Source organism: Haliotis asinina, chromosome 2 (assembly GCF_037392515.1).
Source record: "Haliotis asinina isolate JCU_RB_2024 chromosome 2, JCU_Hal_asi_v2, whole genome shotgun sequence".
NCBI lineage: Eukaryota > Metazoa > Mollusca > Gastropoda > Lepetellida > Haliotidae > Haliotis > Haliotis asinina.
The window spans coordinates 65,550,995-65,575,026 of record NC_090281.1 but is presented as its reverse complement, the minus strand read 5'-3'; the positions used below and the strand labels follow the sequence as shown (position 1 = coordinate 65,575,026).

Here is a 24,032-nt window from a genome sequence, read left to right as displayed (position 1 = left end):
GTAACAGTTTCATGTCTGCTTTGGGCTGATGAATCATATCATGTTCATTTCAACATTTTGTAAAAGATGCAAGATCTGTCTTATAATTCGGTCACATGATTTAGTGAGACTAGTCGTTAGTCTAATGATTTAGTACAAAGCTTAGTCTTACCTGACAGAAAAGTTCATTTGTTTCTTTGACAACAATGAGTAAAAATGCAGTCTGTGCCTGTGTTCGTTGCTCCAACTGCCAAGCAAAAAAAAGAAGACAAATTCAAATATCATAACATGCATCCTTAATAAACAAATAAAGTGCACTCAGTCCAACACTGCCTGTCTTTCTCAGACTGTTGTATAAACCAGAATGAACTTGAGGTCCTGGCATAATCCTTTTTTGTTGTCATGATGAAAAAGCTCTGTATCTCAGATTCTCATCATTTCAGATTTGGTGATTAACAATAATTTGTAAACTACAACTGAGATGATCATGTAAACACAGTGTCAGTAATTGTGTATGTAAAAATAGTGATCTAAATTCATATTTCATCAGCAATATTACAGTAAAATATCTTCCTGCCATCACAACATCAGTTCTCCAACCTCTTGAACAGGGTCAGACATCGATATATACATATTTGAATGCAGACATTCAGTAATACTGCATTGGCTATACATTGCACCCTGTCCAATCTGTACCTGCTTGTGACCGACTAGAAAGACTGAATTAGTCAGGAATTCGAGTTAGACAGAAATTTCCTATTTTCATGTTTTGAACCCAGAGTTCAGCTCTGTAGTCTGCACAAAATTCATTGTAAACTGATCAAAAGTTATGCCTAGTTAACAGGTTCTTTGCCACAAGGCCAAAGTTACTGGGTGGCTAATGATATTCATTTTTTAAAATTATATATAATATGCTATTCATTATATGAAATAACTTATAAGTCATACACATCAGTCATGGCATAAGTGACAGATAATCCAACATGGATAACAGCGAAACAGTAAGTCCACATAAAAAACAGAACAACAGGAATTACAATGACAAATATTCACCAGGTACTGTTAAGTTTAAGGCATTTACTGTTCCTTCCATATGGCAATCAAATAAGGAGAATACAGGCTAATGGAACTGAAATGCTTAAGTTATGTTATTTTTATTATTTTCCACTCTAACCTATCATTACAGTAATGGCTGTTATCACAGAAACACAATCGGTACCATTATGGTACAAATACCATGCTAAATTTGAAATTATACCAGTATTTCCCAAAATTCATTTGAATACTTACATATTTAATGACTTTGAGTTGAAGTGATGCTGCATCGTGGTCATATAGTTCTCCTACATAACAACAAAAACACATTATCATGACATATTAGACATGGCAATGTGACTGTGTCCCAGTAAATTCTTAACCATCGAATGGTACAGACATTACATATATTAGAGCCTTATTCATAAGTTCATTTAGTACAGCCATAAACAACTACGTTGACATCAATAGCTATATTTTAATGGCATAGAAAATGCTGTAGATCATGTGTTCTGAGTAGACCAACAATTGAAATTTAACAATACTATTATATTATTCAACAAGAGACAACATCAAGCAATAATACCGTAAACAAAGAATTGCCTAACTTGATATGGGAACCAATATGACATTAAATCAAGTATTAAATTACACTGAATTATGGGGCATTTAGATACGGTTTATGTCATTTCATTCTGTGTACATTCTACATACAGTGAACCTTATGCCAATAAAGCACATGATGTACCATTGTGTGCAATGACCTTGAAAATACAATGAACTGCTGGATGGAAAGACTGAATGCCACACTGCAGGAATTCATTTCATGTCTACAGATAATTTTATTAATTACCAGTTGCAGTGTGCACATACAACTGGGATATGTCAATTATTTCTAAACACCTGTGTTCATATGGAGGAAAAGCAACTCACCGCACAAATTGATGAGGGCTTCAAAGTGAGTGTCATCTGCACAAATGCTCTTTCTCCTTGTCACTGAGTTTTTGGTGAGATGATAACATACAGATACCTGAGAACATATGGAAATAAACTGATGCCACATTCATATGAGAAATCTGATTCACAAAATGTATGTAAGATTTAGATGTTTGTTATACCCAATGGACTGAGTACCTGAACAGTATTCAAATTATATCACTGCTAACTAAAATATAACCTTTAGATTTTTAACAGATATCCGGTTCACTGTCAACAATACAAAACTAGTTGTCCTTGCACTGTGACTATCAGCATACAGCTCATCTGTAGAAGGCCAGAAACTCAGCACTTCTTACCATGCATCTAGATGCTGAACTTAATATAGATCATCAGGGATGAGGGACGGAATACTTTTGATGCAATTCAGGCAGTATTCTTAGAATTGTTAACAATTATATTGATGTTTTCACAATTCTTACAGATACTCTTATCGTATTTCATCATTGACAGAACATATCAGAGGGAAGGCAGGTTCTGCTACTAGTACCATGCTAATAGAGTTGTCAGTAATCTTTAAGACTGATTCAGATCCAGAGGAGACTTCAAACTATGGGGAGTTTTAGATTACGATTTTTTACCAGCTTAAGGATATTATCATCTGAAAGAGTGGAAACAGGGAATGATGAGTAGTGGCACCTTCATAGAATCCACAGTGCACAACACTCCGTACATTTGTAGTTCAGAAGATGAAGCTGGGCAAAGGTGAGTGGAATCATTTGATGAGAATATTCAATCAGCATCAGGATTGGCAGCTGGCAACGAAATCTTAAGATTATGTCCTGTGAACACGGTCACTGCACAGATATAATGGCTATGACGTAACAGAGGTACTGTATTTGACAGAATTCTACAAATAAGAGTTAAGAACTCTGCTGACCTTTGCTAATGTCAGACTGAGACATCACTGACACTGACACAGATTGTATTAATGTGAAAATTTCAGGAAAACTGATTTTGTGAGGGATGAAAATACCAAGTAAAAGTTGCTTTGAAGAGGGATTTAAAATGTATATTTTATGATTACATCATAAATACTCGAGCTTGTTTGTTTCTGGATGTCCTTCAATAGTGATTAACACTTGTTCTTAGCAAGCAGGACTGGCTAAATGCAATGTAAATTCTTCATACAATATATTTGCCATCACAAAAAAAACTGAAGTAAAACATTTGTCTTGTTCTTGTTGTTTATTAACCTTGAATAGGGACTTCTGACTGATCAATTCCCTGTAACAAATGCACAACAACAACAGTCAAAACGAAGGCATTACAGTCCACTATACAGAGTTGTGTCACATGCAAACAATACAACACTGTTGTGTTCAATGTCAGGTAACCCTGATTAGGTTCCTAGGTTTGTCAGCATCTTACGCATGCTCATGGTAAACGTCTGACACATGCATCACTTCTGGATTTACCCCCAAAGGAAGGTTTAAAAGTAGTCATATAACTGGAATACTGTTCATCATCTACTCACTCCAGTACAACACTGTTACTCAAGATCAAGAATCAGATTCCTCCTTCAAATAATGTCAGCACCTAATATCATCAATAAAGTGACACGTGACATATATGTTCATATCACAATATGTCCATTGCTACACATACATGCTTGAACATAATTTATTTCCTGTACAGATTTGACCCCAATTACAATAGAACTACAATTGTAGTTCTGGATTAACATTGCTCAAATTAATGGATGACTCACACTTTTGGATCTGGTACAACATTGTGTTTCATCTTAAGATCCACATGACCCTGGTGACTCATCACATGACCATCTGATAGGTCTATGTCTTAAGGTTACATTAAACTTTGTGCAAGATGTGCAAAACAACCTACCTGCTTTGCTAGATATGTAAGGTTTCCTTCTTCTGTTGCTGAGCAGGAATTTTTACCTGGTGGTAAGGATGCCTGCATCCAAAAGATCATGGTTCAACTGTGTCAAGTACTTATCTAATTATCACACTCACATGTTGACATACACTATAGCTGCAAATCCAATGTTTACATAAACACCTGTTTGTGACACACGGAATACTTTTTGTTGCATGCATAATATTTAACATCTATATCCTATTATCAAACAGATGTGCTCTATGTTAGGCAACAAGGTCGCTATGTCATCCAAGGGGTGCCTGAAAGGTTCTGAGCTTAACTATGCAGGGTGAATAGTAAATCATTTGCAAGTATTAAGATCAGTATACCTTCAAGGCTGCATTTGAATGAAAGACAACAACCATTGGCTACTGCACTGTCATCAAGTGTCTCAATCTTAAAAGGCTAACAGCAACAACCACTTGGACAGACATTAGCTTCCTTATTTACCGCTACTACAAGGTAGAAGAAGTGTTTTAAGAAGCAAATGAAAATCAGGAAGATCCTCATCTACCACAACTAAGAAAAGAGTTGACGAATATACAATTTGTTTATGGATGACTGACAATTTGCCCACATTACATCGCCAAAACTGTAGGCATCTCTCACGAGAAAGGTGAAATCATTCTGAATAATGCCTAACAATAGTTTCAGCATGCTGGGTATCTAGCCACAGACTCCTGCTCAGACATTTCACAGGTTTCATCATAAAGCTTTATGTTCACAGCTGATTTTGTTGAAAGATTTGAACCATACACTGAGGGCACCAGTGCATAAGTCTGTTGTCACCATGGTTACATGACAGCGGCTTTGAACATATTGAACTGCCTCCATATTCACTTCCTCTGACACTGTCCCTATTTCCACCTCTTCACAAACTTAATGAAATGTCTGGAAATTATGCAAATGATAGAGATATGGAGGCTGCACAAGGAGTATGACTTTTACATCAGTGTGAACTCCTGCATCTAGCATGAGAAACTTGCAAGGGATTATATTAAAATATTATTAGCAACCAATTACAGTCATACAGTCCATTATAGCTAGATTCTGAACGTTTCTGCAAACCAATCATAAGTTAAAGAATCTTTTGTTTTAAAGGACTAAAATGTCATATGCATGCAAACATACAACATGGTTGAATATAGCACTGTTGTTATTCATTACTTAATAAACCCTCCCCTTCCAAAACCCACTTTCAAGCATTTGCCTTGTCAGTGTCACATAGAAATAAAGTACATGGTCAGATTAACATATATTTTTTACAAATGTCTAATGATGCTGTTACAGACCAAGAACCACAGAATACATTTCAAAAGTCATTACAGAATGTTTTTGCACAAAAGAAATCTAGCTGTAAACACATATTTGATCAAATATAGTGCTAGCCCTGCACTTAAACAAAACATCGATTAAATATACATACTCCAGTTCAACTCAATGTACCAGCTCCAGACAACCCTGGTCTTGTTTGATAAACATGCTACTGTGTGCCAGGTAGGGTAACAAGCATCCTTTAATGTCTTTGAAATGGCATGTCATGGAGTTGAACCATTAACTCTCTGCTCTGTCCACAATACCCCAGAAGCAGCCAAGATACTGCAGATGTACATGGAATTGAGCCAGCCACATATGTGTGATGATTAACTTCCTGACGGAACCTGATATTTTCTTATGGCCTTTTGTAAGTGGTATGCATTACTAAAATGTGATTTTACCAGATATCTATCTCGAAAGAGAGATTCCTTATCAAACTGAAAATGTGAAAGCGTGACATGGAATCAAATGAGCATAATTCCTAACATAATACGTAAGTGAAGATAAATGTCTTGCTGGTAAATGATGTGAGACATTGCAATGAAAGTGAACAAAAATGATAAACTGGCTACATAACATGCCTAAATCAATTTCTCTTTTATCAACATCCAACTATAAATGGAATCAGTTTTGATCCAGGAAAATCATTTTGAAGAACAATTGCTTCTTTCCTGCCCAGGTTTGTTGCTATAGGAACTACAATCCTTCAACCTTATTGAGGACCTGGGGCTGCTCAAATTTTCAATCAATGCTGTATGAATTTTGCCTGCGCTGCTCTTCATGAGTGGAGGAATGTCTAACCCAAATCAATGACCACTATCACTTCACTGGGTATGTTATACTGCCTGTTGAGAAGTTGTGCCACTTAACCATATGATGTTGATATATACTGTCTAAGGGGAAACAGTTCATTTTACACCATTCATGTCAGTGCAAACATAACGATTTGTGTCATAGAACAGCATAGACACACTGGTGTAGTCTGACAACTCTTATAATCCAATTAAATATCAGGTCAATAAATGTATTACAAACTACTCAAAGTGGCTGACTGCCTTCGAATGCCTTGTGTTAGAATTTTGAAACACAATATGTAATGTCATTAACATGATAAAGAAATGAAAAGAGTTGAATGTTGCCAGAAGACCCAAACATATTACAAAATTGACTCATCCATCACACATTTTGAAAATATGTCTCATTTTAATTCATAATCCTCAGTAAAGAATATAACAAAATAAGACAAATGAAAGAGACTGTGTACCAAATACAGTCTTGTTTGTATACAACATATTTGTGTGGAAAAATGGTACTGTCCAAATACACACTTAATTCACATTATGTATATTAAAATCTAAGCCTAAAGACACTTACCACAATTAAACCTATATTTTCATTGTCTTCTCTATCTTGAATTGGTAGACATAATACTGAAATTAAAAAAACAAAATCAAATATAAGCTGAGTTTCCACAAATGCTTTTTTGGTGATACATCACTGATTAAACTATGTGGCTCTATATAAATCACTTTCTACAAAACTGCTGCATGAGTGAGTCTTAAGCCCTAGACAAAAGGGGGTGAGCAAAGATAGACTCCTAACAGAAGACTGAAGTTAGGAGAAGCAGACACGGTATTGACCCAGCTTATACAGATCGTGAAAAGCAAAGAGACTAGTCGAAAAGCCAATTAGCTGACATTCACAATATGCAATGAAGTTTTCTGTCTCTGCATCTTCTCTTCTGTTTTGCTATCTTTGTGACAACCGGAAATGGAGGTACTCTGCATATGTTTCAAACAGCATCACCAATCTTTCATCTGTCACCGCCACCAGGATATCCTTTATGTAAGAGCAATAAGGCAAACCTAAGGTTGGAGTATTCAAACTAAAATACACTTAGGCCTGAGATGTTTGACCTTGATTTGGAAGTCAACGATGATGAATCAATTACAGTTGCATTCTGAATCTGAATTCAAAACCTAGGTTTGAGCTGAACTACCAGGTGTTTGTCCACATAGTAACTGAATCTAAGGATCACATTAATCAGTTACATTTCAGAGATTCTGAAAGGATCCCTTGATTCTTATTCATAACATCAACCCAGTTTTATGTTGGGCAAATAGCCTTTTAAGTTCTTCTTAGTCACCATACCTACTTATTTTTATAACTACAAGTCAGTTCTTCACAATAAAACAAGACAGGGTCTGAATATGGCAAGAAACTAAGTACAGTAAATACTGGTTGTGCAAATATATTTTCATTTTTATTTAATTTTAGAATGGAACTTGCTGTTACCACTTCTGGACTGTTACAAGTGGTTCTTCGCAACAAATACACATCTGCAATGTTGGTAAGGTGATATGTAATAAAGAGATTTTCACAACAGAGCAGAAATATCAGTATTTTCCTATTTTGTAGTACACATCATCAACAATGGTTAGAAACTGACATCCATGCTTGTCCCCAAGAGAGGACACACAGATGCCTGATGTTAATGATAATGCTTGTAAGAATACAAATGGCTGCTTGAATCAAATATTAATGATGCAACATGATTACAGATGTTATTCATATTCTCTCATCATGATATTTCTTGGATGCCTGATACAAGCGAAAGATAGTTATAATACAGTCAAGTATACATACCAAGCTGGCTCTGCTGAATGTCTTCATCAAGGGCTAGAGCAGTGATCACAGGGTCTTGAGGCGAGGAAATGGGCTGGACGAGTTGCTGTCTCTGCTGGTATGCTTTCCTGTCAAAGCAAGATGGAGACATGGAGACATAAGTTCACATATTTCTGGCCTGATGGTAGATGTCAGGTCAAATATCTAGATTTTAACTTCTTGTTATCAGTTGCTAGCTTGCACCGCCATGACTACACTATTTGTTGAGTAGCTGTTTTACTGGAATGCTTTAAGTGAACTCTTTAAATCAGATGGTATCAGTATTGTTGCTTGTAATATCCCTGCCATGGTATGTCAAGAATATTGCTGTATCTAGTCTCATATGTGCTTTGGTGCAGAGGTACTGACAACCATTAAACAGGCAAAAACATACTTGGGTCTTTCTGCAAGTGAAGATTTGTTCAAGCTACTATTACCAAGGACAGAAAAACACCCCATGAAAGTTAAAGAACACTGCTTTACAATGTACTATTCCGTAAATAATGATGAAATTTCATTATCTATGTAAGAAAGAGAACAAGATAATTGCAGGGAACTCTGTCTCACATATCAGTTACTATTCAAGTTGAAACTAATATAATTTGTGATCATTCAAAGATAAATTCACTGAAAAGAATGATGTAGTATTGTATATACATAATGAAGTAAGGACTAAACATATATAGTATACGTAAGGTCATACACAGTATACATATGGTTATACATGGTATAAATATGGTTATACACAGTATACATGTTACACACAGTATACACATAGTTATACACAGTATACATATGGTTATACACAGTATGCATACAGTTATGCATGTATGATCATGGGCATTGATTGCTCTCTCTGTGACAGTAAACTATCTTGTAATGTAGAAAGATATAATCTTACCATGCTAGTCCTTTTGCTGGAAGTGATTTTCGACCGTTAGTTTCTACTCGAGTTGTCTCAGGACTCCGCAGGTATACATTAGCTTTTGTCTGAAATGCAAGTTAGCAATGATTGAATGTTTGTAAAATTACACCGATTGCTTTTGTTTAGAATTACCATCAGAAACATCATGTTTCTGGCAAAAAGGTGTACATCAACTTCAGTAGGATTGCGCAACACATGTAGGAAGCAGGATTGATCTGAAACATTGATAAGTGTTACCCACAGAACTCAGCAGCAGTTGAAACTAGAAAGCTTTGTCCACATGTTCATACCACAGTATGATGACAGAAATAGGATGTTTTATGTTCACCTCAACCATTATCTTCTTTACTGAGCATATATGATTGGCACTGGTTCTTATTGATACAGGGTATCCATCATGAAAATCAGGATTAGTTCAGAAGAAACTTTGGAAATAGTCCGAACATACAAGGTATTTTTGTTTTTTCTTTGTTCTGTTGTAAGTTTGGGACTGTGTAAATATTACTGATCACACTTCACACATCAGGATCTATTTTCATGTTTTCAAAAAGAAAATCTTATTTCTTTCATAAGGAGGATATTATGACCATCTTCCAAAGGAATTAACCACTAGCTATAAAAAATCTAAATAGCATTATCAGATTGGACCATCATCCTTCAGTTCTATTTACTAGACGAGGATGGCAGTTGAGACAATAGACATTAAGATGAGCCATGCATGTGTGATTATGTACTTCAAGAAAAAAACTTCATTGTCAAAAGGCCTCTTGAAGATTTCAAAATATACTCTGAAATAAAAAAAAAGAATTTTTCTTTCAGATTGTACTTAATGTATTATTTAAGTAATTAACAGTTTATGATAAATTGTTTAAAACTGACACAAGCCATTGTCACTGACCGAGGTTCATCATGGTACACACAAATAAATGAGACGTTATGGTGAAGGTAATCTGTTCTCAGTATCATATGGCCCCCATACGAATCCAGAATGGCCTGACATCATGGCCCCATGGAAACAATCAGACTACTTATTGTGGCCTTGGGAATGTTCACCCTCTATTCCTTCTGCCCTTGTACCAACAGTTGGAGGTTCTGTGGCTGTTGCTGGCATTGATCAAGAGCATCCAACAAATGTCTGATGGGCTTTAGATCTGGAGACCTGAGGACCTTGGCAGTACTTGGGTAATGGTTGCTTGTTGCACAATAGGGAGAATATGTGGCAGAAAACTTTCATTTGTGTAATGTTATTGCTAATAAATTACTATTGACTTGTATGAAGTCTTTAAAACGGATTTTGGAGATGGAAGCCCACATCATTATGCTCGGGCCAACAAACCTGTCTTCTTCATGTATACAGTTTCATACTTTCAAGCATATTGTTCCCCATGATGTCTTTCAACATAAGGTCTACAGTTGTGATGCATGGTTGGCTGGATCTGGAGAGGTCATGTCTTATCCCCTGTGTCTGATAAAGGGTCCATGGTCTTGTTATGGTGTTTATTGATCCACTGAAAAACCCTGTTACTGTCTTTATGCACCGGCAATCATGGCATGTTTTTCATGACTAACAAATAGAAAGTCATTGTTTGTAAAGCCAAATAATGCACCTTGCATGGTCATTTCATTTTGATCTTTGGTTGCCACTCTACAACATGGTTGCATTTTCACATTATACTGTACATTTTGGCCATTTGTTATTCTACCTGAAAAATCACTCTAAACGCATGCAGACATGTGAAATTCATTATTGGTATCCATTTTGTATAACCTTCCATTTTTCTACTTTTACATTTCTATATCTTAAAGTGTATAGCTACTTTTGTTTCAGAGGTATGCATTTTCAAACACAAACTTGAGTTTGGTGATACTGATGATGAAATGTTACTTAGCATTCCATTGGCACCTACATCTTACAATGATATTGTTGAGAATTCTTGATTCACAACAGAACTGGCTAAAGACACAAAATGAAAAGTCAAGGGAACTAAGTACAAACGGTGCAAACAAAATATTCAAGGGTAATTAATCAAGACTTAAGACTTTTCTTCATAAGCAAGGTAACTAGGTACATTACGTATAGAGGACACTAAACAATCTTCTGTGTTATACCAATTTTGTTAAACAAGATAATGATTTGGTATCAAACGAGCGAAAACGACTTTGATACTAAATCTTTCAAGAGTTTAATAAAAACAGAATTGAATGAAAGCAAGTTTTAGATTCTGTTTATAACCCTAGGAACCTAAATTGATAGAAACTGCCTACAGTGTGATGACTCGTATCAATTTTCAATCAGGCAAGCAGGGTCTAAAACCACTGTGACAGAGGCATTAACATTGTGATGCCATAACTGTAACTAGTATGACATCATATGTCTAATGGTATCAAACTAATGTAATATTGCTGTAAAAATATTACACTGCAATATCTTCCATGGGTAATAAATAAGAATGCATTTCCTTAGCAATTTGTAATCATGGCAATATCCATCTCACTTTTTGCCTCAATAATCCACGGAATCTAACAAAAATGCATCATTTCATACTTGCTCAACTGTCACACCCTGTAGGTATTGGGATTCAACCTATCTGAGCATGAAACTTTATATTGAGAAGATTTTATACGAAAGTCCAGACTGAAACTGAAGAGAAATATTCAAAGTCTAACACAGCTTCCATTCTTCCAGCTAGAAATAGGCACATGTCTTACCCTCTATTAGAAGCTCAAATACACCTGTACAACAAAAAATGTAACCTACCATCACTTATATGATCCACTATGCCATTTCACCAGTGATGTCAGAAAAAAAATGTATTGAAGTAGTACACTCTGAAACCACTTTGCCCTTACTCTGACGTGATTCCAGGTAACCTGTCATTTGTGCTGCCATGGTGTTGAAGGATCTGTGACAAGATTTGTTTGTTCTGTTAAAAAATGATACATGTACTAGGCCTTTATTTTGTGTGGCTTACAAAGCAATGAACTTGAGAGATCTGTTTATCCGCACAAGCTGTCATCTAATAATTAAGTACTTGAAGGAAACGAATCAATATCAGAAACTACTAAAATTTATGTGCAGTACGTATTGGTCATTTTCATATATTTGACTGTTAGATGTGTTCCAGATTGTAAATGGTAATGTTACAACAAAAGTTTTCCAGTGTTCCAAATTGTAGATTGATAATACTGTGATGTTAAAATGTGTATATGAAAACTTGCTTTTGTTTGTGACTTTGTGCAAATCACACATTTGTGTATAGTATTCCCAGAAATTATTGAGAATCATGTTGCGTCATGTAACTCATTACGTTTATTAACTTCTGGCGTTTTACTTACATAAACATGTTAAAACATCATCCTTTTACAGTCTCAGTCTTGTTTTAGTACTTTGTTAGACCTCCTCGCTCAGCAATGCATGCCTGAATACGCCTAGGCACACTACCCATCAAAGTTTGTAGGTAATCGTGTGACAGGGTATCCCAATACTGGACCACCTCGGCCTTCATATCTTCAATATTTCTCAGTCCCTTTTGGTTTATTCTGTCCTTCATGACTCCCCACACATTCTCAACTGGGTTTAGGTCTGGGCTGTAACTGAGCCAGTCTAAAACTTGAACATTTTCGCCCAACAACCACTGTTTTGTGTAGCGCGCAGTGTGTTTTGGGTCATTATCATGCTGGAAAATCCAATCATCTTCATACATTGTTTGTGCTGTCGGAAGAAGGTGACCATTTAGAATGTCAACGTATCTTTCTTTTGTCAAGTTTCCCGTGAAAACACACAATGGCGTCACTCCGCGAGCCGATATGCCACCCCACATGTGAAACTTCGGGCTATGTTTTGGTTGCTGGTAGATAGGTTTGACGGTATCTTTGGTCCAAATTTTCACACAATTAGGGAAAAGCCAAACAGAACTTTCATCCGAAAAGAAAACATTATCCCAATCTTGATTTTCATGAGCCCGACACCAGTTTAAACGTTTTTCCTTTTGTGCATCTTTCATCAACGGCGAGTGAATTCCATGTGTTTTCACCCAATTAAGTCTCTGTAATTCCTGCCTAACTGTTTCATTGCATACCTGAGGACTTCCTCTGCTAATCATTTTATTTCTGATGTTCTCAACACTTTTCAATTTGCCCCTACTCACAATCTGCCTAAGTCTTCGGCGATCCACAACACTGAATTTCCTAGGCCGACCTGCCCCTGCTTTGTGCTCTATCCCGGTTCCTGTTTGAATATTCTTCAAAATTCTGTATACTGTAGACAGAGGAATACCATGTCTACAAGCTAACACTTTAGCATCAGCCTCACCCCTTTCAAAATCATCTAGAATGAGCTTTCTTTTCTCTCTTGCTGTAAATTCTGCCATGTCAACACAGGAAGCCGTCTGCTCAGACAAGGGAGATAACTCTTGACGTAATGAGCTGCCTTCTAAGCATTCAAGAGTTGTCTCCCTTATTTAGTATGCTTAGTGCATAGTGAAAACCCTTTTTCCAATCTTAGCATCATTAGAAAAAAAACAAAAATTTTCTCAATAATTTCTGGGAACACTGTATGTATGTAAACTTGGTCTCATCGCTATATGGATGAAATAATGTCATGTTAAATTGAACTCACTGACTAGTATGGCCTACAATGAGTTCAACAGAACATATCATGGAACACAGTAAAGGAAAGTCTAAACAGCCATGGATGTACGAGATAAAGGACGCACACTGTCCTGTAAAGAGTCTCTGTCTGAAATCTGTCTAAAATAATTTCTTTCAGTATTTTTGTCAAAGCCTGAGAGAAACTGATATTCCCAGCAATAAGTCTCTTATTTTTTCTTGTTCAACAATGCACGAAGAAGCAGGATTATCACAAATGAACACAAACCAATGTGTCAGTGCAACATCAGCTACAAAGTTGACCAAAGCTCTTGTTGGTGGGCTTCCATTCAATTCAGTGCTAATGCACTATCTCCGCCATGCTCTTCCCATGATCAAATCATTTCACGTCAGGTTACCTTGCCCCAGACCGATTCACGTCAGTTGTCACTTCCAAGTGCAGTCTCCTACAGTGCAAGAGCTTAGCATCACTTTTAAGTGGTGGCTGCAGTTGGTTAACAGGTGGAAACATTATGTTAATCCTTTTCGATGGAAAATGTGCTACAACTTGACTCGACATGGGAATGTTCACCATCCAGTTCCAAGAATGTGGAATGTCACATGGCAGTCAACGCAACCATATTATGTTCAACCTGAATGCAAACTGTCTTGAAAGTTCTATTTTTGGTAGAGTGCATCTTAACACAGGGGGCAGACACATCAACAGAACAATATGTCAGCCCTCACAGCTATTGTTAACTTCAGTCATTGATAACTTTGTTGTTCTATTTGTTTTGTGTCTAAGATTAATTATCAGAAAGTATTAAATCTGACATCTTATGAAAGAAATAGTTTGTTCTACCTCCACATTTTGTGTAATGAAGTATAGTTTTGCCCTGAACTATTACAATTCAAGCAGAAAGAGGCTTGCTTTAACTATTGAGCAAACTGGATTCCCTAAATAGAATGACTATGGTATACAAAAAGACCATGGTGTGTCAAGGTAAAAAATCAACCATGGTATGTCATAGTTTCTTATGAGACCATGCTATAAAATGGTTATTTCATGTTCATTCTACCTGGGCTTCACCATTTAATCACCTGTTACAAAAAGTGTTTGCTTGCGATCTTTATTCTTTCTCAGAATCCCCAAGGATGAGGTGTTATCAAGTTCAAAGCAAACAATAGTCTAAATACAATACCCAATAAACAATAATCTAAAAAACTGATGATTTACAGTGCAAGAAAAAATGTCTCATATAGTGTACAAGCATGCAGTGTTCCAATTAAAGGGTGTCTAGTTTGCTCCAAAGGTATTTGATTCTATAAAGACATCTTTGACCACAAGGATTTCATGCTCATATATAAACACTGCTATTGGTATGAAGACTAGCTCTTTTGAAGTTTTGTCTGAAGACCTTTGAACTTGATGATTTATGTAAATAACTGAAACAACACGCTTTGCTTGAACAATATTTAGATCAATGTTCACCTATATCTGTACATTTTGTTGGCTACTTTAGAAAAACATGATACCAAAGTGCTTTTGTCCTTTTCATCCTAATGAACAAATTATTGCTGCAGCTTAAGAGACAGCTGGCTACGATCAGCATTACAATGTGCTGAGCAGTAGGTAGGTTATTATCTCCAACAAGCAGTACTACTTGCCTGCTGTTTACATGGCCTTCAACCGCAGATGAGTACATAACATCTGTCATTAAAACCATCAAGGAATCTTTAATGCTAGGAAAAGTGGAAGTTTACTGATAAACTTAGGATGATGACGCAAATAAGTCTGCTACACAAAAAGCTCTCTGTGTGTTGTCCCTTGATGAGATGTCTTATCAGTTTTGCAAATCATCACTAGTGGGATTGCAATCCTGAGCTGCAGCTGTTTCCACATACAAAGCGGTGCCATGGACAAGTGGGATAGCCTTATTACATGAAGTTATTTCAGTCATAGTTATCATACATCACTGTTCCCCCAACTGTTTTCACAATATTAAACAAACATTTTATTTCATTTTCTCAATCAAGCAAATGTTCTTATCATTTTCCTGAAAGAAGAATCATTAAGTCATGTCTGTGACAAGACTGATCAAAGGCAACATGACGATAATCGACATTTGGAACTGAATCATCAGCAATCATTCTCTGAGGTTATGTTTTCAAAACAACCAAGACATGAATTCATTATGACATTATCCTTCACACTTTACTATCCCGACTGGGGTCTTTAGCTGATAAATAATTTCTCAATGCTTTTGTGTCCTTCATCTATAATCACATAAGACAAGAGATGCATATACAGAAAATAACAAATGAAACTGACATATATTATTTATCAATATTATATGATTAACTTCGTCACTGATCTGAACTAAGCTTAATGAATAACCAAACATCCATAAAGTACCCTTAGTGGGCAAACAGTGGAAAAAATGATATACTTTTGAAAACTGTATTTTAATGTTCATATTGTCTTAAAGCAAACGCACTGCATTTTAACCTTGCAGTGGAAAATATCTCTACCATGTCACCATCCGAACTCCGTTTAGAAGAATATGGACACACATGATCTTCATAACATAAAAATCAACTATACAAGTTACTACATGTTTGTGGAAAACATAAAATGTATTGGAAAGGATAAAAAAATGAGTTTTTCTAAAAAACAGATGTATTTTCAAGATACGTAAATACTTCATTCAGTCCTTTTCAACTATGATTTTTCTTCAACTTCTGAAGTCTTACTCTTAGTCCTTTACATGTTCTAGTACACCCAAAACTTTGGGCTGAGGCATTGTTTTGGAGGCAATACTTTTTATTTACAGTAACGTTATTCACTTGGAAACCTTAAGATATCTCAATTTATATTATACGGCAAAATGTTATGGATGTCAAAGTTAGGAAAGTTGACATCCATAACATTTTGTCGTATAATAGATTACCAACTTCTAAATGCCTCTCAAGATCCTCATTAACTTATATTGTATTTTTGCAAAAGCAACAGAATCATGAAAATGATCATTGATATATTCAGGTCTTACAAACATATAAACTGAGTCATACACATATTGAACTTACCTGATTATATTAACATTAACTAAGTATTATTAAATTAAACTAACCAACTTACATCAATACATAGCTACTTAGGATACACATGATAAGACCTTTGCCATTACACTGATATCATGATACATGGGGCATCCTTTGTTCTTTGTCCATCTGCAGTTGGTGTAAGAAATTCAAACCCAAACCATTATTTGAATACATATAATCAGTATTTACCCTTTCTTTCCCTAAATGGTAATACCATTATTAAGTTATACTGATGTTGTTTTTCAGATCCAACCAACTTCATTCCTCCAGACCTGTATGGGGATTAACAGAAATGTTTTGGCAGCCAGGCAGCCAAATCCCACAAAGCAATCAGTCCTTTTATGTGTGACTGTCTGCTGTAACTGTGGGTAAACTATTACTAATTTCATGTGTATCATCTAGAAGAGAGGCTGTGTCTCTCTGGTAGTACTCTCAATCACTGAGCAATCGAAGAGCCCTGTATTGGATGTCTATTCCCATGGAGCTTGAAGCTCTTCCTTCAGCTGATTACATTCACAAGACACTTGAAGTAACCGCAGTTTTTCCTCTGCTCACTCCATGTGATGATCAATTTCTAGCATAATCAATAATGACAGAGAGAGTCAGGTTTACACATTTCCATTTTGTGAGAGGAAAATGTGCAAGGAAAACATTCTTAGAGAGCTGGGTAATGAATTTTGGACAGAACCCTTAAGCATTACATATTACACGTTTGTGTTCTATATCATTACAAAAGATTGATTTTTTTGTTTTTGTTCAGCTGTATCACACAGAACAGTTGGCAGTGATACAGCCACAAGAATGATGCCTGAGTCTAGTAGTAGTGGGAGGAAGCTCTGCCCATCATCATTATATTCCACACCTCATCATTATATTCCACACCTCATCATTATATTCCACACCTCATCATTATATTCCACACCTTCGCTAATGAAATATGATTTCACTGGTTAGTTTGCACTAAGAGCGTGTTTACTGACTTATTAATAACACTACTTCAGAATTGTACCCTGTTGTACAAACTGAACTTGTAATGTAACAATCACCACATTTTAATTCTACCCAACATGTCCACACTAAATACAGAATTCCACAAAATAACACATTTAGGAAAACACATGTCCTTGGATTCCCACTGACTATTAGTTACAATTTAAACAATTACCAGTAACTTAAAATAACATGTCAATATTTGTTAAGACAGCACTTGGTGACAAAGTGATCTGATTGTTGTAAACGACCGACTACATTACATCTAATCTCCCACCTCTAACCATGTTCGTAGTCGTTGATGCCCGCCAACTTCTACAACAGGTCTGTTGACGGAGAAAGCTACATAGTCTAACAAGAAACGAAGACATTTCCATTCCCCTACGATCGATAATGTCTCTTCCAAAAGACCAGTCTTGGCTTACATGGCTTACTAAGAGAACAATTATTCATGGGGATTTATGCCAATTTACCTCCATAATCAGATCAAAGGGGAAACACTCTCTAGAAGAAGATATATGAATGCACTCACTTCATTATATGTGTGAAGTGGAGGAAGGACTCATTCAGGCCATGGGTCCTTCACAGTGTCTTGATGCAGACAATTCCTGCAAAGAGCTGAGACACTCTGCCTGACTAAATCTTAAAATGTAAATATATAAAGTGACTGTCAGGCCTAAAACAAACTTCATCTGTCTGTCTATTCCAAAAGTAATTTTCTAGCATGTTTCTTTGAAAAACAAAAACAACACACAAAAAAAACAACCATAAAAAACCCAAAAAAAACCCTGATTATAAAAAGACATCATTAGATCCCAATCAGATCACTTATTTTCCTATTGTTGGTGTGTCAGCAATTAGAACAGTACCAGGTATGATTCTTTTAAACCTTGGATGGTGAAAAACGACACTTCAGCAGCTGATAATTATTCAGGAGTCAGTTTTCCTGTCTGTTTGAATGAGGATATTTACAAATAAGCAATACCTAAAGTTTATGAATCTACAAGTGAGGATCGAAAATGGTTGCAAGGACAATTTGTCACCAGTTATCTTAATTACTTCTTCTTATTTTCAATATGTGGGCACTTAAAGATGTAGGCTTGCATACTTTGAAATTATAGTATTCCAACAGAAGTATCATTTTGATCCTTCATCAAAATTTCTTAATCTCATTTCACCAAGAAATAGAAAACATTTTCAATTCATAAGTGTTAGTCCCCATTCTTTGCATGGGATGATAACATGATCCTTTTTCATTTCCAATACCCAAATCAGTTTTGTGATTAAACATGTTGATATTTTCAGCACTTTGTTTGTGAGTTGCTTTTGTCCATGGTTTCACACAAACATTGTCACAGGGTAAAGTCATTATAACTGACTGACTGTCACACATTTTTGATGTGATCACTAACTCAAGGCATTCAAACACTGATAGTGACATAATTGAATAATTGGTATTCCTTTATAAGCACCTTATATCATACATGCAAAATGCATTTGCTATTATCTATAATTGATACTGCTGGATGATACCTCCTTAAATGAAACCATGAATATTGGAAGTAGAGATGCTTGTAGAGTATGATAAATCTCTCTGGATATCTACTTGAGGTGAGCTCATAACATGTAATATGTAAATACCTGGAATGGTGAAATGTCAGCTGCAGTTACAGGCCCCCCCTAAGTAATTGAAGGAATTACAGCGAATTTGAAGGAATTGCATCTCAAATGTAAACAAACGCTGCCCACTCCCGAAACAATTGCAGTGATATCGGTAGTTTAACAGTAATAACAGAAACACATCGTCCCTATCGGAAGCAATATCGGTAATACTGGAAACACGATCAGCCATCTTCGGAGATTTTTCGGTCGCGAGCGGAAACTCACGCAGCAAAACATGGCGTCATTGGAAGAAGCACCCGTTGAGGTGAGTTTTGTTTTTAGTTCCTACTATTACATTTTTATACTTATCTATCTTTGACCACCCGTGTTGAATGCGTTTAGGTATGAGGTGTTGTCGGGGCAATAGCATATGCTTTTAGGAAAAGATTGTCACTGCAGAAGAGTGTCACAAGTCATGCCCCTGGAGGTTTTTACATCTGAACATCGAAGTCGTGTCGATGATTACGAACATCATGAACGTGTGCCATGAAGAAGTTTATGAGCCAAAATGTTTCTTCCTATGAAGTGCAATTGACAAATTTAAACACATTTTACAAAAAAATGATGTTATATCTGGCGCACGTTCGTAATCATCGGCACGACTTCGATGTACAGCTGTCAACCTCCAGGGCATGACTTGTGACACTCTTCTGCAGTGACAATCTTTTCCTAAAAGCATATGCTATTGCCCCTACAACACCTCATACCTAAACGCATTCAACACGGGTGGTCAAAGATAGATAAGTATAAAAATGTAATAGTAGGAACTAAAAACAAAACTCACCTCGACGGGTGCTTCTTCCAATGACGCCATGTTTTGCTGCGTGAGTTTCCGCTCGCGACCGAAAAATCTCCAAAGATGGCTGATCGTGTTTCCAGTATTACCGATATTGCTTCCGATAGGGACGATGTGTTTCTGTTATTACTGTTAAACTACCGATATCACTGCAATTGTTTTGCGAGTGGGCAGCGTTTGTTTACATTTGAGATGCAATTCCTTCAAATTTGCTGCAATTCCTTCAATTACTTAGGGGGGCCTGAGTTATAAAAACAAATTTGAATCATAAATATGACTTGCTACATACAAGCATAGCAACTGACATCAAGTGTACTTACCACCTGAGGAAGAATGAATGTCAGGGCTTTTCTTATTGCTGTTCTAAGTTCTGCTACTGTTTTGGCTTCCAGCAAGGGTAGGAATGCTTCCTATAAACAAACATGGAATCATTGTCAACAATAACAGATGAAATAAACCATCGACATAATGTACAGTTAAGGATCCCAACTGATAAAACTAATGAAGTCTCACTGAAAACTGTTGAATGCAGGTGTATAATCACATGATATTATGTAAGATTGTAGAAATTGTAGCGACTTTGACCATACACATCCAGTCATGTTTCCTTCTCATTCCTGCATCAGGAAGCTGTTGTGAGCAGTTTTCTGTTATTCAAGTTTCGGTCCATACACCAATACTTTTGTACAACATACAGGCAACAGCTGCTAGTTCAAATTTGTTTTTAACAAAGCATGAAAACAATGGTGACTGGTGAATTCATTTGGAATATATTAGCTAAACCTTAACATAAACCTTTGAAGATTAGAGCAATTTAGAAATTGAACTAATATTCGAGCAGCGTTACAGAACATATTTTGCAGAAGTGGCAAAATTGTGTAGATAGTCTACATGGGCTGCAAACATTTTGAATTCATAGACACCATTTTCACAAACATATTATCACTAATGTTAAAGATTTATAAGCAATGAAATCCACACAATATAGGCATCATAAACTTTCACTTGACTGAAGCAATGCAAATACCCTGTGGAAGTTGTATTAGAAGTGACAGCACATAATGTTAAGTTTCAGCAGAGACCATGGTCTCTGTTGCAGGAGTCCCTTTTCAAAATATATGCTTAAAATATACAGCACTGAAGTGTGAAAAGAGTTGTTGTAATAATAATAATAATAGAGTAACATGATACTAGTGTCTACATTTACCTGCAACTTTTACTTTGTTGTATATTTCGGTTTGGTAAATGATGTATCATTTCAACTCTTATTGTGAAAATAATGTGGAAAATTGATGTAAACTTTGAGGGTCCCCTGCTTATTTCAAGCATAACACTAATGTGGCAATGTTCCCAGCTGCTAAAGAAGACTAATATTGATAATATATTCACTACTTTTGACTTTCTGGTCACAGAAGATGTGTGAAATTACTGGTACCTCCATAAACCTGAACACATTAATTGCAAATTTTTGTGAGATATTGCGTAAACATGAGTATGAAAAAGAACAAAGTGTCGTGGTCACTTTGGAAATAAGATCAAGGTCACCCCAATCAACTGATGTCTGTGTAATCCCTAAATGTAGGTTGTCGCCGAATTTGAAGACATTGGGTACAACAGTTCATGAGATATCATGTCAACAAGAGTTTGAAGAGTGGTCAAAGAGTTAAGGTGACGTTTCACTCCACTCTTAGCAATATTCCAGCAATATCACGGCAGGGGACACCAGAAAATGGGCTTCGCACATTGTACCCATGAGGGGAATCGAACCTGGGTCTCCAGCGTGAACATTAAAACAGAGGCAGGCATGTCGGAGCTTCTTCCTCTTGTGCTCTTAGGGTCAATTCTATAAAGCCATCAATTATGACAAGTAAAGATCTGATTTAGAATCGATCTTCCATGTTTATCATTACAGGTGACTAAAGCAATCTGTCAGACTTGCTGACTTCATAGGTGTACCTCATTGTGTACACCAAAGCTTAAGATCTTGGTGTTTATCACTGGATTGTCTGGTCCAGACTTGATTGTATACACATTATTGTCATATATGTGTACCTGGAATATTGCAGACTGGTGTTAAGAAACATAACATTATTTAAGAAATATATCAGCCTGGTTCAATCGGGAAATGATAAATACAATTTGAAATTTCTTTAGAGATGTTAATTATTCATCTTCACCATAAGTATTTCACATCAACATTAGATAGTTAAATTCTATGACTAACAATTTACTGTCTATATGTTAGTTATTCTGCAAAACAAACTGATACTGCTAAGCAAATCACAATTACTTTATTGTGAAACTGTTATGAGATGCTTATTAGTATTACATAATAATTTGCAACTTCACACTCATCTGCAATACATTAGTAATGGGCTTGACATTTATACTGCAATAAAGATTTGTATCTTTTATTTTTCATACTAACAATGAAGATGACGTGACATATCAATCAGTAATACAATGAATCTTTTTGGGACTACGCTAAAAACATAAAATAATGCAGATGACATTAAACAAAAGGTGATAAATTTTCAGTAATTCATTATATTTGATACGGACCCATCCATAAAAGTGAGACAGTAGTTAGAATGAATGTACACTCCCAGGTAAATGTGGGAACATAATTACTCATTTACATAATCAATAGACCATCAATTTCCACATGGCCTCCTTCATTTATGTACACCTGTGAAGATGGGGGCTATAATTGGTCTTCAGCAACCAAAGCGTATTATAAGACTAAGAGGTAACTAATGGGATCAGGTGGTCTGGGCCGCGTTTCACAAAACTCTCGTAAGCCTAAGATCTCGTAACTTTTCTCGTAGCATCCGTAGCTCCTGTGTTTCAGTATAGGAGGCACAATGGCTACGACAAAACTTACGAGATCTTAGGCTTAAGAGAGTTTTGTGAAACGGGACCCAGGATTGCTGACATGATTGATGCATGTTATCACATCCCAAATGTTCGCTCCTGTTTTTTTTTTTAAACGTAACAAAATCTAGGACAATCTAGGACAATAATATCATAATATCACCATATTCTAAATTGAATATTGTACATTCCTGCACAATTATGTAGTTGGAGCATGACCTAGTGCTGTTTGAGTGCAGTTCTTGCACAACCTGAATATTTATTTCTTATGTCTTAAATCTTTAAAACTTGAAAGAAAAGTAACTTGGCACCCAGAGGGCTGAGCATTTTTGAGATGACTTATCATTTTAATTGTAAGTAATTAGCAACACCTACATAACACTACTAACACATGTTGGGAAAGTTCTTTTACGGTATACATGTTCTGCTAAACTGTTTCACCGGAAACCATTCCATCCAGATTTAAAGTACAAGGACACTGCTTTTCCCCCCATTTCTTATGCAATGTTCTAACACATAATAACAAATATCTTTAGAAATTACTGTGTCTGTGTGTGTGTGTGCATGCGTGTGCGTGTGTGTGTGTTAGTGTGTGTGTTTTACTGTGTACATGGCGCATTAACTGCAGATCGAGTATGAAATTACTTTGAAAGGGGGCCCTACTTTAGGTAATGACCCCATCATCTGGGCAATTTGAAAACAATGTTAAATACACAGTAGGCAAACATGACCATGTGAATCTCTCAGTTTCACCTCCATCTGAGGCTTGACCTAGAACTATGTACTTCCTTGTATCAAATGTTTGGTTGTGATGCAATAAATGAAAAGGTGGTTGTGATGATTAATTTTCAGCTACAAGAGCACCCAAGAACGATCATCGAGCATGAAAAACGAAAAATGGCAGGGACAACGCTGTGCAGACTTACAAGCCTGACACTGAGAAGCATGAACATAGGTTTGAAGCTTACTATAATACGGGGTTGATATGCTGCATGCCAATATCATATTTTCAAGATTAGACTGATAGTGACGGAAAGCATTATTGACCAAAGCCTCGGAGTCTCCTCACACTATCATCTTTGAAGATATTTATGCCTTTTCTGGTTGCTATGACCGCCATCTCTGGCTGCTATGAATGCCGTTTTGTACACTCTTCGAACATTCTCAGGCACTCTTTCTAGCTGATACATGAGTCTTGTTTCCATTTCAAATGATTGATTT

General features: G+C 36.2%; 1 protein-coding gene across 3 annotated transcripts in view; it reads right to left on the bottom strand.

The window, feature by feature from the left end:
- LOC137274163 (cGMP-dependent 3',5'-cyclic phosphodiesterase-like) overlaps positions 1–24,032 on the bottom strand; it is a 103,180-nt gene that overhangs the window by 35,644 nt on the left and 43,504 nt on the right. For all 3 annotated transcript variants that reach the window (XM_067807200.1, XM_067807199.1, XM_067807198.1), the window contains exons 2-9: positions 20,258–20,347; positions 8,774–8,862; positions 7,855–7,961; positions 6,583–6,638; positions 3,856–3,927; positions 1,948–2,044; positions 1,270–1,322; positions 152–226 (exon numbers count right to left, since the gene is read on the bottom strand). In XM_067807200.1, the coding sequence (XP_067663301.1) occupies positions 152–226; positions 1,270–1,322; positions 1,948–2,044; positions 3,856–3,927; positions 6,583–6,638; positions 7,855–7,961; positions 8,774–8,862; positions 20,258–20,347 (639 nt within the window). The remainder of the gene's footprint in view (positions 1–151; positions 227–1,269; positions 1,323–1,947; positions 2,045–3,855; positions 3,928–6,582; positions 6,639–7,854; positions 7,962–8,773; positions 8,863–20,257; positions 20,348–24,032) is intronic.